General features: G+C 45.9%; 1 protein-coding gene across 1 annotated transcript in view; it reads right to left on the bottom strand.

Annotated features, from left to right (window-relative positions):
- The window catches only part of ANAPC1 (anaphase promoting complex subunit 1), a 763,513-nt gene that overhangs the window by 470,026 nt on the left and 277,893 nt on the right, over positions 1–15,594 (bottom strand). The window contains exon 16 of the mRNA XM_086926883.1: positions 3,896–4,083. Coding sequence (XP_086783009.1) covers positions 3,896–4,083 — 188 coding nt within the window. The remainder of the gene's footprint in view (positions 1–3,895; positions 4,084–15,594) is intronic.

The raw sequence follows: 15,594 nt of genomic DNA, 5'->3' as shown, positions 1-15,594 counted from the left end.
TTCCCGCACAGTTAATTGTCCCTGCTGTCTGAGAATGGCTGATCAGCCTGGTAAGTATTGCTTCACAGGCTACCCACAGTCTCTGATAAATCGACCACGACACTCTGCCATCAGTCCCCTACACTCTGTAGTGTGGGATCCCCTTTTGGTGCAGAATGCAAGTAACTGTAAGGTTATCAAGTAACTCATACCATCCAAGGTGTCGTGTTACGGTCCTGGTTATAATAACAAAGTGCATTCTGGCAGTTGTAGCCCTGGTTCACATCAATTGATCTGATTTGATCACAGTTTTGAGTTGTAATATTGAATATGGTGGACTTGGTGACGGCATCATCCTGTACATTTACTGTGAAGAGACCTAGATTATTTCAGTGTTCCCATGGCACTGAGTTGCACTGTCGATGTCCCTGTCCAAGGTACAGGTCTTTCAAATGTACTTAACCTAATGGGCAATCTCTTGGTTTTTTTATTGGCCAGAAAGCTGTTACTTAGGATGGAAAGTAGACTAGTTGCTAATAGGTTGCCTGGTCTGCCCCGTTTCATAACACTGGCTTCCTCATTGTTTGATTCTGAGCAAAAAATGTTATTCACTGGCATGTGATTTCCCCCACATATCAACCTTATGGAGCACATGGAATATTTCCACATTTTTGGAAAGGGGAATTCTAAACTTCGAGAAAGTCAACCTTTAGATTACTATTTCTCTTACACTTAACTTGGACTGCAGCTGTTTCTAACGAAGACTTAAGATGATATTGAAAGTACGTCTTTGCGGAGTCTGACGTGTCAATGTAATGTTTATATAATCATTAGGTGTAGCCGTTCTTTTGCAGAATATGTGTATTTGGGGGTTTTCTGCAGGATGTGGCTGATGTAGAAATGTTTGAGGTTTTGCTGTCCTAGGTAGTTGGTAGAGGAATAGGTGTAGTTGATGGTGTTGAGTAGGTAGTTATTACATGCTTGGAAGTCTTGGCGGATCTGCCATACATGTAAGAGTTTGTGGCGATAAGTATTCATATAATCCTCAAATTAACTAACTTTCGTACCTTCATTTAGCATGTTGTCTGAAACCATTTTTACAGAGATGTGTGTGACTGGTAACTTTTCTGTGCATTCTGGGTAGGTTGAAGTTACGTGGAGCTCTATTGCCAAGGCCCGTCCCTCCTAAGTGTTATGGGGCAGGTCAGAGTTATTAAAGAATTCACTTTTTTGAATTTTGAAGAGACTATCATATTTTCATTCAATGGCATGGAAGCCCATCCTTGGGTGTGTGTTTCCGCTCACCAGTGGCACATAAAGTAATAGTAGATGGTGTAGCACACAGGATAAAGTGCTGCATGGCTAAATACTTATAGGGTCCCAAAGGCGAGGCTTATTGGCTGTGCCAATGCTGGTTTTTTAAACTAGCAGCGGGAAGTGGCAGTTTGTAGTAGGCAGAACCCAGGGGATAACAAGAGTGTGCACTGTAAGGAAAGTGCAAGGGCTCAGGAAATCTAAACTGTAAGTCAAAACCAGGAAGAGCAGCTGACCGAAGGCAGCAGTTAAGAACTTGTCATTTTTAGCTTGCCAAATGCAGACTATATACTTTTGGGGGAGGAGACTAGACTTCAGTTTCAGCTTAGAAAATCAGATGAAGCCCTATCCCAGTCAGAAAACGCAAAGGGTAACAAAGTTGTAAGCCCCAATCTGATCTGCAACTACTGCCCCAGGTTAATCACACCTGGGAAGGGGGATATGACTGCTCACTTTATAGTAAAGAGAAGTATATGCCATAACAAAAATAAAAATATGTTGCACGGTCTTACCTCCTACTGAAAATCAAAGAGCCTGAAACCTTGCGCCCCTCTAGAAATGATTAACGTGTTGCAGAAGAAAACTCAATCAACCACCATCCCCAGGGGTGGGACCCCTTCCTCTAATGAGACTGGTAGCTTGTCTTTAAACTCTGAAAACACTGATAAGTCTGAGCAGTGTTTCCAACTGGATCTTTGCAAGCTGGGCAGGAATTAAGGAAAATAGGGAGCAAGGAGTATGGCAGCCACACCTCAACATTTAATAAAGAGCCTGACAGCATAAAAACAATTGATTTAATGTCTACCTCAATAACCAGTCCTTACACCGACAGCCAAGATTGCCTGCCAAAATATCCAATAAAGGGGTACACAGTAGGGTCACCGAATCACAAGAAAAATTAAGATTAGCGTGAAAGTCAAACCTCAAACACTTAGGTGACTGAATTACACAGTCTGACCCACATATACTTTTGTCCAAAGACTGTGAAATGATATCTTTGAGTTAGGAGTATGTCAGCTTGTCTGAGCCCTTGGCCGCTCCGCCACCAACAAGGAGAACACAAGAAATTATTTTTGTTTTGAGAGAGTCTAGGCATCCTTAAATGATCAGGACATCTGAGGGTGCTACCAGAATCTCTAGAGGAGCCAAATTATATGTTGTCTGCTTTACTCAGGCAACTTTTAGCAGACATTCAATAAAAAGGAGCCACACATATGGAGATTGCAAGAAAAACTGAAAATAAACTGGATTCAGTTGCCAAAAGATTGCAGGTCCTGAACTCCAAGTGTGCAGAAGCCGGGCAGAGTATTTCTGATTTGGATGATGTGCTATTAACTAACTAAGAAAAGATGGCTCAACTCCGGAAAGAGATTCATACTGCTAATTACAACTTTAAAGACCTTGAGAACAGATTTCAGTGAGCGGATTTAAGGTGGGTGGGGATTCCTGAGAGCTTTGGTCAGAATAAGGACATAATCAAGCAGCTTTCTAAACTGATCTCCAAGTATGTTTTATCAGAGCATTATACAGATTTCTACATTGTAAGAGCTCATACGGTTCCTCCTGGCCCATTTAAAGAAGGATCAAAACCACTGACCGTTTTGGTCTACTTTCAGGACTTCAGAATTCAGGACAAGTTCTAAGGATGGCAATCAGATAAAATGTATTAAAGTGGAATCTGATTTCACCATTAAAATCTTTTCAGATCTTGCATGTTAAACCTCTCATCACCTCTGGAAGATCAAACTGACTGAAACATTTAGGGCAAAGGGAGTCCAAGTCCAGCTGGTACAGCTAACAAAGGTAAAAATTATTTGGGCAGGCCTGTTCCATATTTTCTCAGAACTCGCAGAAGCAGAATCTTTTTTCCTACGGGTGAGACCAGAGTTCTTGTTCACCATATGTGCAAAACGAACGCACCAACTGGAAAGAGGGAATGTTTGGTCTTAGCTTTCGGGGGCTAGGATGAAAGATGGGGGTAGAAAGGAAAGATTGGGGGAAAAGGTTGGGAAAGAGAATATTGGGAGCATCACAGGATTTAGTACAGTTCTTCTACACTGCTCCTTCTCTTTCTATACAACCTTATACTTACATTATATTGTCATCACCTGAATTTCTACTGTATTGATAGTTTCCATAATATCCCCTCTCAATTGGATTCTCTTCCAATGTAGAACAAACCTACTTACCCTCTCCCGGTTTCCTTTTTTCAAATATATTTTACTTTATTGTCCTTGTCTAATCTCCCAATTTTATATGTAGCACCTTGTCTATTCTGCTTAAGTACAATAGATATATTTGCCTTGTGAACGTTTATTACTCTGGCACCTGGATATGGGCAAGTAGGTCTACAGCAAAAGCTACACACAAATATGATGCATGTCATTGACCTTCCAAAAACCTGAAGACAATCACATCCTTCCATTTTAGGTAGCGAGCAGACATAAGTAATGTGGCCCTCCAAAGGCAAAGTGCCAGGCCATGCTGTGCATTCACATTTTCTTGCATTTCTGTGTAAATATTACAAAGCAGAAGAGACAGGGTATACAGGGATTTTCCTCAGAAAAATGATTTAGAAAAAAAATCACAAAATATCACTTACGTTACGGATCCAAGGCAATTTGTCTGTATTGTAACCCATCAGGTTCATGAGAAAAACTGAAAATAAATTCCACTCTGAGTAGTTGCTGGGTCCCCCAGGGGCGTTATGAACATTGTACCATTTGACAAGCACCTGCACAGCGGTCTCTTTCGGTAAAATATATTTTATAGCTTGCAGACACTTTTTAACTGCATAAAGCAAAAATGGAGAAACAAATCAGACGTGCAGAAAAGAACACACCAGAAATTAACAAGTGTTCCTAAACTATTATCAGTGTATCAAGTTAATGGAATTTGGTACAAGCTATTGAGTATAATTCAAAGGGCTATCTGGAAAATTGGAAAACATGGGTAATGCAATCAATCAAGGTAACAAAAAGCAGAGGATCAAATTCATTAAGTCCTGAAACCTCTTCTGATGTCAGGTTATTTGACTTAACCTCAGGAACAAAAGAAATGCAATTCTCACTCACTGGCCACTAATATCTTGTGCTCAGACGCACCTTGTGACCTGCTCAAGATGGAAGTGCATGTAATACAAAAAGGGATTTCAGGAGCAGCTGCACATAAGTATGAAATCAACAGGAAAACAATTGCACACAACATTGTTGGTCAACCAGAGCCCAAGATGGACCACTTTAACCAGGTTTGCTCTCACAAAGAAGTAACAATGCAAGGATGGAGCAACCCTGAGATGGGCGGGCCTATTATGGCATAAATATTGTGTCCTATATATTGTTGACAAAATTGCCCACTGTATTTTTTAATATTAACTTCAATGGAGTGATATTTTTTTTAAACAAAATTTAAGACAAAATATTTACGCCAGACAATATTCTGAAAATGATATTCTAGTACGGCACTATGAATACATGCTTCCTTGACACATCTTACTGTTTGAACTGATTCCCATCTTGTACCTCTTTCCTTGCCTTCCTAATGGCTCCATGTCCATCGTCTTGATTTTCTGCCCCAGTCCAGCAAATCACTTGTTACACTCACTACTCACTATCTCACCCCCTTTGAACTACACTCTTCCCACAGCATCATTCTTCTCTTCTTTCTCCCCCATCCATCAACTCTGATTATATTGAGTCCCCTCATATCCTTACCTACATTTCCTTATCCACTTCTTATCAATTTTTTGTTAACTGCATCCTACCCGACTAATGATCTCCTCTGGCAAATATCTTAACTTAACGTTAATGGACATAATCTCCCAACCCGAAACACATTAATTTCTGAATTCAAAGGTCTGCTTTTTATATGTTCTCACCCTCACAAACTCTCCTTGCCCAGATCCCAGACAGAGAACTCCTTGCCCCAGACCCTTACTATATAGACTAATGTACTAAGGACAAACCCCACTCCATTCACATACTCACTCTTCTACTCAGAGCAGAGTTCACCCCTCATATCTCTCTCTAGCTTCTTAACCCAGTCCAATCTCTCCTGGATCTCCCCCAGTTGCCCCCTCCTGCATTTAAGCGGCACCCACTCTGCCCTCCCTGCCTCTATCTGCAGAGAAATCTCATCAACACATGCGCAAGAAAATTTGTTATCCACAACCTAATCACAACATCAAAATCCTTTATAGCGCAAATGCTTACTAAAAGAAGCAGCTCAAGTGCTCCCTGAAGTCACACCCCAGTCTATCAAGTCTAACAAAAACTGAACATAAAAAAAATAGAAATGTTTTAGTAGTCTTCAACACTTTCCAATCCATAACAGCTTCCTTGATTCATGAGCCGCAAAATGTGAATTCATTTTTGTTAGATACCAACCTTTTTACATTCTCATCATTCTTCCTGGTGATTATCAGACGGCTAATGCACAATCCAGCCTTCTCAGAAGCCTTTAGACTCATCTGTCAATATTGCCCTTGACAACCTTCTCGATATGTTGCAAATTAGACCCCTTCTCCAAATATATCCCAGAGGTATTGACTACTTCAACTGGTCTTCTGCACCACCCATTTAACAAGACAGATTTTAGCTGCTATATTCACCTCCTCCGGATCGATTGACGTTACCGGACATCACACCCTCAAGCTGGAGCGACCACCAAGAGATGAGCTTCTATGTAAGCTTTTCTATTGCATTGAAAATCTCTACCGCAGCACCCTTCAATCACTACTTTCTATTTTTCTGCCAATCAAACCAATCAGTACAGAAATCCAACAATTGGGCTAACTCGCTATTGAGATGCGGATTACACCCCCCCCCCCCCCCCAAGGACTACACTAACTCAGAAAACTGGAGCATGTCATTCTTGAATGACTTGAAGGTAATAAAAGTTGACAGCTGAACAATCGCCGACCAAAGAAAAACTGTACAAGAATGAGAAGCTTTGTTTCCAACGCTTTTGCAGAGTACAGAAAGCTATCATCAAGAAAGCAAAGCAGCTCTACCTCAAAACCTGCATTCCCCAAGCACCATGCTCTTTTAGGAAAATGCATTAAATCACGGATGAATTATGATGGTAGTCCACTAAGGAATTCTGACTGATGGCAGTCAAACTCTAAAGCATTAGAGCTGGGGGCATAGCACACATAGTGCCCCTGAGCTGCAACAGATGTGGTTGCCCTGGGACATTTAGGTATTTTAAGAAAGGGGCGGGGGATTGTGTCTTACGTTCCTTTTATAATATTTCCCTGGCATGCACATTAACCTTTCATTGGCTCTGCGAAGCCCCTGAGTTGCGCATGCAGCCCGCTGGTACACTTTCTTTTTTTTGTCAAATTTAAGAAAGGGGAACAGACAGATACTGGAAAATATATGCCAGCGCAATCACAAGGGTGAGTTCCTTCATCTGCATAAGGGTGTGTACTGCTTGAGAGGGGCTACTGGGTCCAAGGGAACATCTTTACATCCCCCTGCAGGCAGGTGCAGTAAGACACTAGAAAATGAGGTCAAAGACAGAGCAGCGGTTTCAATACTTACCTGTGATTTCACTAATGTGCTTTCCTCAGAAGAGGTGCAAACTGTTAGCTTTCTTATTTGCACTAAGGGCCGAGCACTTTGTAATGAAAACAAATGTGCTGTTCCAGTCTGCACCAGGTGCACTGTGTTAAGGGTGTGTCGTGATGCAAACAGGCAGTGTGTCCGATGTATAATTCGGGCCATAGACAACTCACTCTGGACCATGTTTTGAAAAACTATATTATAGCCTTCACAATCAAAGCATTTTCAATCCACTAGACATGTTATGTTATGTTATGTTATTAAATTATTTATTGAGCGCACTAACACTGATTAGTTTCTTGGCGCTAATTTGACAGTAACACAACAGGGGTAAGAAAAGATAGGTTAAAAAGCTTGTCTGAAAAGCCATGTCTTCAGAGCCTTCCGAAAAGGACTAGTAAAAAAAAAATTAATAAGAGCCAGGGCTCTTGTCAGGCGGCCACTGCAGCCAACGCCACACATTGCCCCGATTCCAGGCACCCAAAACTATAAGAATTCGTTGGTGGCAGGGAATAGTCATTTTCAATGTGCATTGAATTCAAAATTAACTGTTGTTGTGCGCAACTCTAAATTAGCCAGACAGCGCAACCTTGTGGCAGACTGTCACAAGACCGGGTGTTGACAATTAAGTGCTGGCTCTGAGCACCGGAAACCACTGGCTCAAATTAAGTAAGTATGCCTACTCCTCTACATCTTAGCACCAACCAGACTAGGCATAAAGCAGTGCTATACAAGTTACGTTTATGTGTACTAACGGGGAAATAAAGGATTTTTTTTTTGTAATTTCCAGATGAAAAGCAAACAGTGTGAGGATAACACGTTTAATGAACTTTGAGTAAAGCCAGAAACGGTTTGAGAATTGATCCAAAGGGGGAGTGGCCGGCTGGCACTCAAAATGGCTGCAGAAGAGTAGAGCTCCACTCGATAGCTAGCAAGATTCCACCACGTCAGATAAAATGTCCGTGGTTGCCTGAGAAGTCTAATGGTCCTGGGCTCCCGAACACCCCTGGAATAGCTGGCCCAGAACTGAACCACCTTTGACTTCCACTAGCAGAGATATCGCGCCCGGCACTGTGCTGTGCTGAGAGCCGAGTGAAGCCCCGGTAATGCTGGTGCAGGGCCTCGCCCTGCGTCTCGTCAGCCTAACAACCTGCGCGCTCCAGAGCACGCCCTGGCACTGTGGCCCTGTTCACCTTCATTGAGTGCAGAAACGCTGCTCCCCCCAAACGGCCACTGAGATTTTCCAGCGATGATCTGAAAAGCAACACCAAGCTTGGCCTGTAGGTCTATGCAGCCCGGCGGGCTCCGATTTATGCTGCAGGCCACAGAGGGCCTTACACATATCTTTGCCAAATCCACGCTTCACGGCGGGGGAGGGCGCTGACTCCCTCTTTGCCCCCCCTTACTCTGCTTCATCGGAGCGCTGCGCCTGGCAGCAGGGACACATAGAAAAGCAAGCATTTCAATGCAATAGGTCTCGCATTAGGAAAGTTTGAGCTATTGGTATTGTAAATGACACATTTTTTTATTTATGTTTTGTTTTTGAAAATAGCGAAATTAATAGCTTTATCATTTACAATGTGTTGGACTTGGCCCTTTTGGCAGGTTCACCCCTAAACATTTTGCTTTTAAAGGTGACTTGGTGTTGGTTGTTTTTGGCTTCTGCGCACTTTAACACTGTGTCCCAGTGTAAAATGCGTGCGCACTCTGAGTGCATGTTGTGAGATTGGCCTGCCCTCCCATAGGAATGCATGGGAAATGTATGTGTTCATGGTATATCCGGATGTGTGGGGAGTGCAGGGGCGAGTTTGGTATGTGCGAACTCGTGAGATTAAATGCTGCGCGATGATGTGCGCAGATTTAATGTGTCAGGTGTGGAAGTGCCCTGAGACCTGAATAGGGCTAGGCCTTCCCTACACAATGCTGCCTCCGCCCCCTGTGGTGCAACTGATGTCCCTAGCCTGCCCTGTGAATGGGGAGGCGGGCTGAGCACAACAAAGTGCTCCAGAACCAGCTGTGTCTGGTTTTCCCCCTACCCTGCACCCTGACCCTCCAGACAAACGAAATGCCTATATAAGAAGGGGCTGTGACCCCATGTATGGTGTTCACTCTGTTCCTAACTTGTGGGGGGCCTGCTGCTGCTGCTGGGCGCCAGGAGGACCGCCACTGGGGACTGCCTCCCAGCTGGAGGGCCCTGTGAGCTGGCCCCTGGGCCCAGCCTTTGCCCCCCCCCCCCCCCCCCCCTGCGCTGAGCTGGGTCCTCCCCAGCACCCAAGAGACTCTCCTTTTGACTTTCTCAGGACTGTATGGGCACCTAGCACCTGGGAGCGCTGGATTTAAATTCCTGACGAGTGCCTTTTATTTCGAAGGGCTGGCGTCTAGCAGCGTGCTGCAGAGGGAATCCCGAGCGTAGGGATTCCCCCCCGTGCTGCTGGCATCACGGGAGCCCACCCAGTGTACTTGGGTGCTTGTGTGGAAGAGGCAGGAACCTACCCCGTATTTCTGCCCCCGAGTTGTGCTTTTTGCTGCCGAGCGGGTGCCACCCAGCATTGCGGATCCTTCTGCGGGTGCCCACCCCGCTCGGGTGTGTGTGTGCGAGCGGGAGGCCACCCCACCTTGCCGCTGCCTTAAGAAGCTGCCCAGATCTGGGGAGGGTGGTTGCCTACCCCGCTGTGGTGGTAGCGGTGCAGCGGGGATCCACCCCGCACTTCGAGCACTTTTTTGGAGCCTGAGCCCTGCTGGGACAACGTGACGCGGAAGTCAGGCGTCGGTTGCCTGACTGGGGGTGGGGCTAGCCCAGTGGCCAATCACGGCCCAGCGCCACAGGAAGGCAAGCCCCTCTCAACCAGAAGTTGAGCGGGCCGCCCAATTGCAGCGTGGCTGCTGCGGAGATCGGGCAAGTCCGTGGTGGGGCTCCCGTGGGGCCAGAGGGAGTCCCGAGTGTGGAGCCTGTCAGTGGGAGAATCCCCACTGCACGGAACCAACAGGAGGTAGCCGAGCCTAGCGGCCTCCCAGCAACGAGAGGGGGTTGCCAGTGGCCGAGTCCAAAGGAGTGGTGAAGCGGAGGCTGGAGAGAGAGCCCAGCGGAGACTTCGCCCCACGCCAGACAACCCCTGGTGAGTGAGGTAGGGCTGGGGGGACGCCGCGAGATCAGGGGGTGTGCCTAATCGAGGCACCAGACTATTTGCCCTTCAGAGCGGCCCGTCTTGCAGTGGGCCGCTCCAACGGTGGGCAGAATTGGTTCCTGTGCGACGGTCCGCGCCAACCGGGGCATATTTGTTTAAAGGACCTCAGTGGGGGTCCCCTGGGCACCGTGGGGCCTGGCCCGTATTTCTGCCTCCAGCTGACCCGAGAGTTAGAGGGCAGCTGCAACCTGGGACATAATTATTGACAGGGCCAGAGGGGCCCGTGTCCTGGAGGGGGCCGTTTCTTAAAGGAGGCACATGATTGTTGTTAGAGCCCCGTGGCTCCAACATTGCGCACATTTGGTCTAAAGTGCCAGTGCTGGTTGTTCACCAGCTGCCCTGCGAGCGCGCAGGCAGCTGCCACATTTGAGGGCACATTTTGGTTTCTGCTAGAGTCCCTGAGAGGGACAGGATTGGCCCAGTAAGTGCCAGTGCTCACATGTGTGCCTTTACAGCTGCCCAGCACTTAGTGGCAGCTGCCACGTTCAGTCCCATCCTCTTGCACTGTTCTTTTGACTTTGCGCACCTTTGCTGTGGCTGCCTAGGCAGCGCGCCCTGGCTATTTGGACAAAGGGTATTTGAGCCCCTGTGGAAGGCCAGTGGCCTGGGGTCAGTATCTAATGTGATCTTGGCGCAATGTGATTACCTACTATGTGATGGTGATTACCTCGTTCCTAATGTGATTTATGCGTAATGTGCAATGCCTTTAAGCCTGTGATACCTCTAACTGTGTTTTCATGCTTAGGAGGTTGTTTTGCCTAGTACAGATATACTAGTGAGTTTATGGGTACCTGTGTGATCTATGCCTAAGGTGATTAGTATTGTGTAGTGTGTACCTACCTTTTACCAGTGGTTACTGGTTGTGTTCTACAATGGTTATTTTGTGCTACAATTATTCTATGTTCTAGGAGTGCGTTTCTACTAAGTGCTATTTCTGACGGTGGCCCATGTGGCCCTGTCCTGTGTATATAATCCCCTCTATATACTGCCCAGTGCCAGTTGGCACAGTGTAATTCTATGTTTATCCCCTTCCATGCTCATGACGAGCTCAGCTCGTCATGCAGCACAGTGCTCCTGTGCTCATGAAGAGCTGAACTCGTCATGACCACACCCGTTTTCATTGCTGTCCAGCACAGCAGGGGAAACTCTCAAGCAGCCATGTGGTTATGGTAATACAAAGGGTATTTTTATATATAACCTTGTGTGGAGTTCCTTTTTGTGGTGTGCCTAGTGTGTTGCTGCTGTGTGTGTGTGTTGCGTAAATGCTTTACACATTGCCTCCGAGATAAGCCTAACTGCTCGAGCCAAGCTACCAAGGGGGTGAGCAGGGCTTATCTTGGCGTATGCCTCCCTTGCCCTGACTAGAGTGGTGGTTTCTGCCTGGCTCTGGCGCAAGCCTTAGCCAACCAGAAATCCCATTTCTAACATTGGTTGTCAGCGGTGAGGATAGGACTTGTTTTTGAGCAAAACCACAGCGACAACTGGTTGCACTACAAACTCTGCATTTAGATAATCACGTGTTTGGGGATTATTGTTTTTGAGTTTTATTTTACTGTTTCTCCTAAGAGTGTCATTTGTAGATAGTGTACTCTTGCTTCAGCTCAGACTGTTAGGTCCCCTGTGTTGCACGTGTCCCTGAGCGTCCTGCCAAGATGGAGTCTGCTTTTAATTTCTGTGGTCTGTTTAGATTCAATGTCGATGAGTTGGTAGAGTTCTGTGAAGAGAGAGACATAGCAGTGAGTGTGTCAGACACCCCGTCCAAGCTTAGGGACAACCTAATCCAATGGCAGAAGGATGACTGGGAACATGAGTGCAGTAGGAGGAAAGGGCCCGGGTCTCACGCCATGAGGGTGGTGGGTCTGAGGGGAGCCCTGAAGAGTCTGAAGAGGAGGAAGAAAATGGCAGTACATGGATGCCAGTAGATAGTGAAGACCCCATGGATAGGGAGTCCCTTGCTGGGTCCAGTGTCACATCCCTTTCCCTGTCCCCAGAGGAGTGGGTAGATAGGAGAGAAGAAAGGGAGTACCAGCTGGCTTTGGAGAAGCTCAGGGTAGAGCATGCCAAGGAAATAGCGCAGCTGGGTGTGCAGGAGAGGATGTCGGAGGCTGAGAGGGCCTTTGCCAGGGAGAAATTAGCTCTGGAGGGTAGGCTATCCCATGAGCGCAGTTATAGTTTTCTGGATTCCCCAGGAAGGGTTGAGTCCAGTGGTGGCAGCAATATGGAGTCCAGTGCAGGAAGTCCCATTCCCAGTTCCCAAAGTATGGTACTTTGTTCCCGAGAGGAGGAGTACAAGTTGAAGTTCAGGGGCAGTAGGAAGCTGCCTCACCAGCATTGGGGGGATTTTTCGGATGATTGTCATGAGGCACTGATTGATTGGATAGAGGCTTAGCAGGGACCTGATTTTGACGGTCTGTTCGACCTGGTTATCAAACAGCACATGCTCAATTGTTTTCCGCCGGGGTTGCGCCAACACATGTTGGAGGGTGGATTTTCTGATCTAGGGGAATTTATACGTTAGGCAGACCACTGGGAAAAGGCCAGAGGTTCTGAAGAGTCATTGGTGAGTGTTCCCAAAAGTAGTGGTTCAGGTATCGTCCAGCCCAGAGTGGTGGAAGAGGTTCAGAGTAGCCCAGCTAGGTCCCAGTGTAGCGAGAGGGGTGTAGGTGATCACGTCTTGTCTCAGTGGAGTAGGAGTGAGTGTGGGACTGAGAGTTCCCAGGTGCCCGAAACCCAGTCTCAGAGCCAGGATGGTTTCTTTAGGGAACTCAAGGTTGGGGACCTAGGCTGTCCTGTTAGTCCATTTGAGGAGGATCTCCTAGTGTCTAGAGGAACTGGAGCGTCTGTAAACAGAGCTAACGTGGTTCTAGTGTCCGGCAGTGCCACTCCAGGTGGGAGGGCACAGAAGTCCGAAATGAGGAGTGCATGGGGGAGGTGTTCCCCAGTGGAAGAACCAGTGGGTCAGGGTCTAGCCAGTTGGACTACGCTCCCTTGGAGTGACCATGGTGACACCACTTCTGTTCTGGGGGATCTTTACGCACTGTCAGGTGGACAGGGGATGGGAGATCTGCACCAGACAGACAGTCACACAACATATGAGTCATGTGTTAGCCTCAGGGGGATGGTGTGTGAGTCCCCAGAAGTCCTGGAGTGCCAGGCAAGTATTCCGCCAAAGGTTTTAGACCCAAGGTTGGGAGGCCAGGTTCAGGATCTGCCGCAATGTGATTACCTACTATGTTTGTGATGGTGATTACCTCATACCTAATGTGATTTATGCGTAATGTGCAATGCCTTTATGCCTGTGATACCTCTAACTGTGTTTTCATGCTTAGGAGGTTGTTTTGCCTAGTACAGTTATACTAGTGAGTTTAAGGGTACCTGTGTGATCCATGCTTAAGGTGATTAGTATTGTGTAGTGTGTACCTACCTTTTACCAGTGGTTACTGGTTGTGTTCTACAATGTGTATTTTGTGCTACAATTATTCTATGTTCTAGGAGTGCGATTTCTACTAAGTGCTATTTCAGACGGTGGCCCATGTGGCCCTGCCCTGTGTATATAATCCCCTGTAAATACAGCCCAGTGCCAGTTGGCACAGTGTAATTCTGTGATTAAGATCTAATGTGTTTATCCCCTTCCATGCTCATGACGAGCTCAGCTCGTCATGCAGCACAGTGCTCCTGTGCTCATGACGAGCTGAGCTCGTCATGACCACACCCGTTTTCATTGCTGTCCAGCACAGCAGGGGAAACTCTCAAGCAGCCATGTGGTTATGGTAATACAAAGGGTATTTTTATATATAACCTTGTGTGGAGTTCCTTTTTGTGGTGTGCCTAGTGTGTTGCTGCGGTGTGTGTGTGTTGCGCAAATGCTTTACACATTGCCTCAGAGATAAGCCTGACAGCTCGTGCCAAGCTACCAAGGGGGTGAACAGGGGTTATCTTGGAGTGACTCCCTTGCCCTGACTAGAGTGGTGGTTTCTGCCTGGCTTTTGCGCAAGCCTTAGCCAACCAGAAATCCCATTTTTAACACAATGCCAATAGTTATAACTTTCGCAAATGTGACACCTATAGCATTTGTAATGCAATATGTGTTGTATTTACGTGACTTACATGTATTGATATTACAAATATGTTGTTGTAATACTTTATTCGATAGATTTATCATAAAAGTAGGTACACATCCTATCTATTACAACAAAAAAATACATGGTATAAAATACAACCGTTAAAAACGTTAAAAAAGCTTATTTACAATAAAAAGAACAAGATAGTTTAAAGTGCAGCAGTGGATATAAGCCATACAATTTCATCAACATGACCAATCATCTAAGCAGGTTTGTTTTTTAAGATAGTGGTACGAATTAACCAAGCCCTGCCCAAGAACTTTGCAACCCCACAGATCATGGAAAGGGATGATATGTCGGATGTAAGAATGCGTAGGGCTGTCTTGCATTGTCTTACTCCAAGGTCTTTACAGACTGGTTTTAGCCATCTTCTTCTAACGTCCCTATATGCTTTACAAGCAAACAGAAAATGTGGCAAGGACTCCCTAGGACAAGAACAGCCCGGGCAGGTAGCTAGCTCTACCCCCGGGCTCTTCCATCTCTCTGTAAAATCATTTAATGGGAGAGTCCTGTATCTCATTTTTAAAAAGAGAGATCTATCTTTTGGCACTTGTATGAAGTCCAAGAAAGATTCCAGCTTCCTGATGGGCTTATGCTCTAGAAATGTATTGGTTAGGGACCCCCACTTAGTATTACGTAAATCCTCTGTCTGAACCCACTCCCAATATATTTGCTTCATACTTCCTTTGTCAGGGGGTGTTTGAGCCAACCAAGTATCTTCAAGACCCAAGTCTATGAGCAGGTTCCTTAGATTGTTCAGCCACTTAATTTTCTTAGAGGTGTTCAATTTGATTAGTTCGTCCAATATTAAAGCATAGTTCGTCAGTTCCGGTGTCCTCCTTAGGCGCACCCAGAATAATAATGGGCGAATGCGTGCTATGTCCCTTAGTGAACGTTTTCCTAGATCATGGAAGAGGGGTTTTAAGGGTGTTGAAAGAGGGAGGGACACCAAATCGCTCATAAACTTATTTTCTGCTTTGGTCAGTTCCATGGTATTTTCAAACCCCCATAATTCTGAACCATACATGGCGGAGGCTAATGCTTTCCCTTCATATACCACAACAGCAGGGGCTATAGGTTTGCTAATTGAGATTTGTTGGTTTCTCAGTATTGCCCCTGATGCTCTTTTAAGATTTAGAAGCATTTTGGTCACATGAGAGTTCCACTTCATTCGATTATTTACCCTAATGCCTAGATAATCAAACACCTCCACTACCTCTAATGGGGATCCATCTAGGGTAATATTAATCCTCCTTAGTTTTCTGGATGTTGTCAATAACATCAGCTTGGTTTTAGAGGTATTAATAAGCAAGCCCCGGGAGTCGCAGAACAGTTTGAAACTATCCAGCAATTTCTGTAACCCCATAGGGGTTTTTGCCATCAGCAGGGTATCATCTGCGAAAAGAAGGGTAGGTGTTTTCTCACCCGCCA

This window comes from Lissotriton vulgaris, chromosome 6 (assembly GCF_964263255.1).
Source record: "Lissotriton vulgaris chromosome 6, aLisVul1.2, whole genome shotgun sequence".
NCBI classification, from domain to species: Eukaryota; Metazoa; Chordata; class Amphibia; order Caudata; family Salamandridae; genus Lissotriton; species Lissotriton vulgaris.
This window is presented reverse-complemented; position numbering and strand designations above follow the sequence as displayed.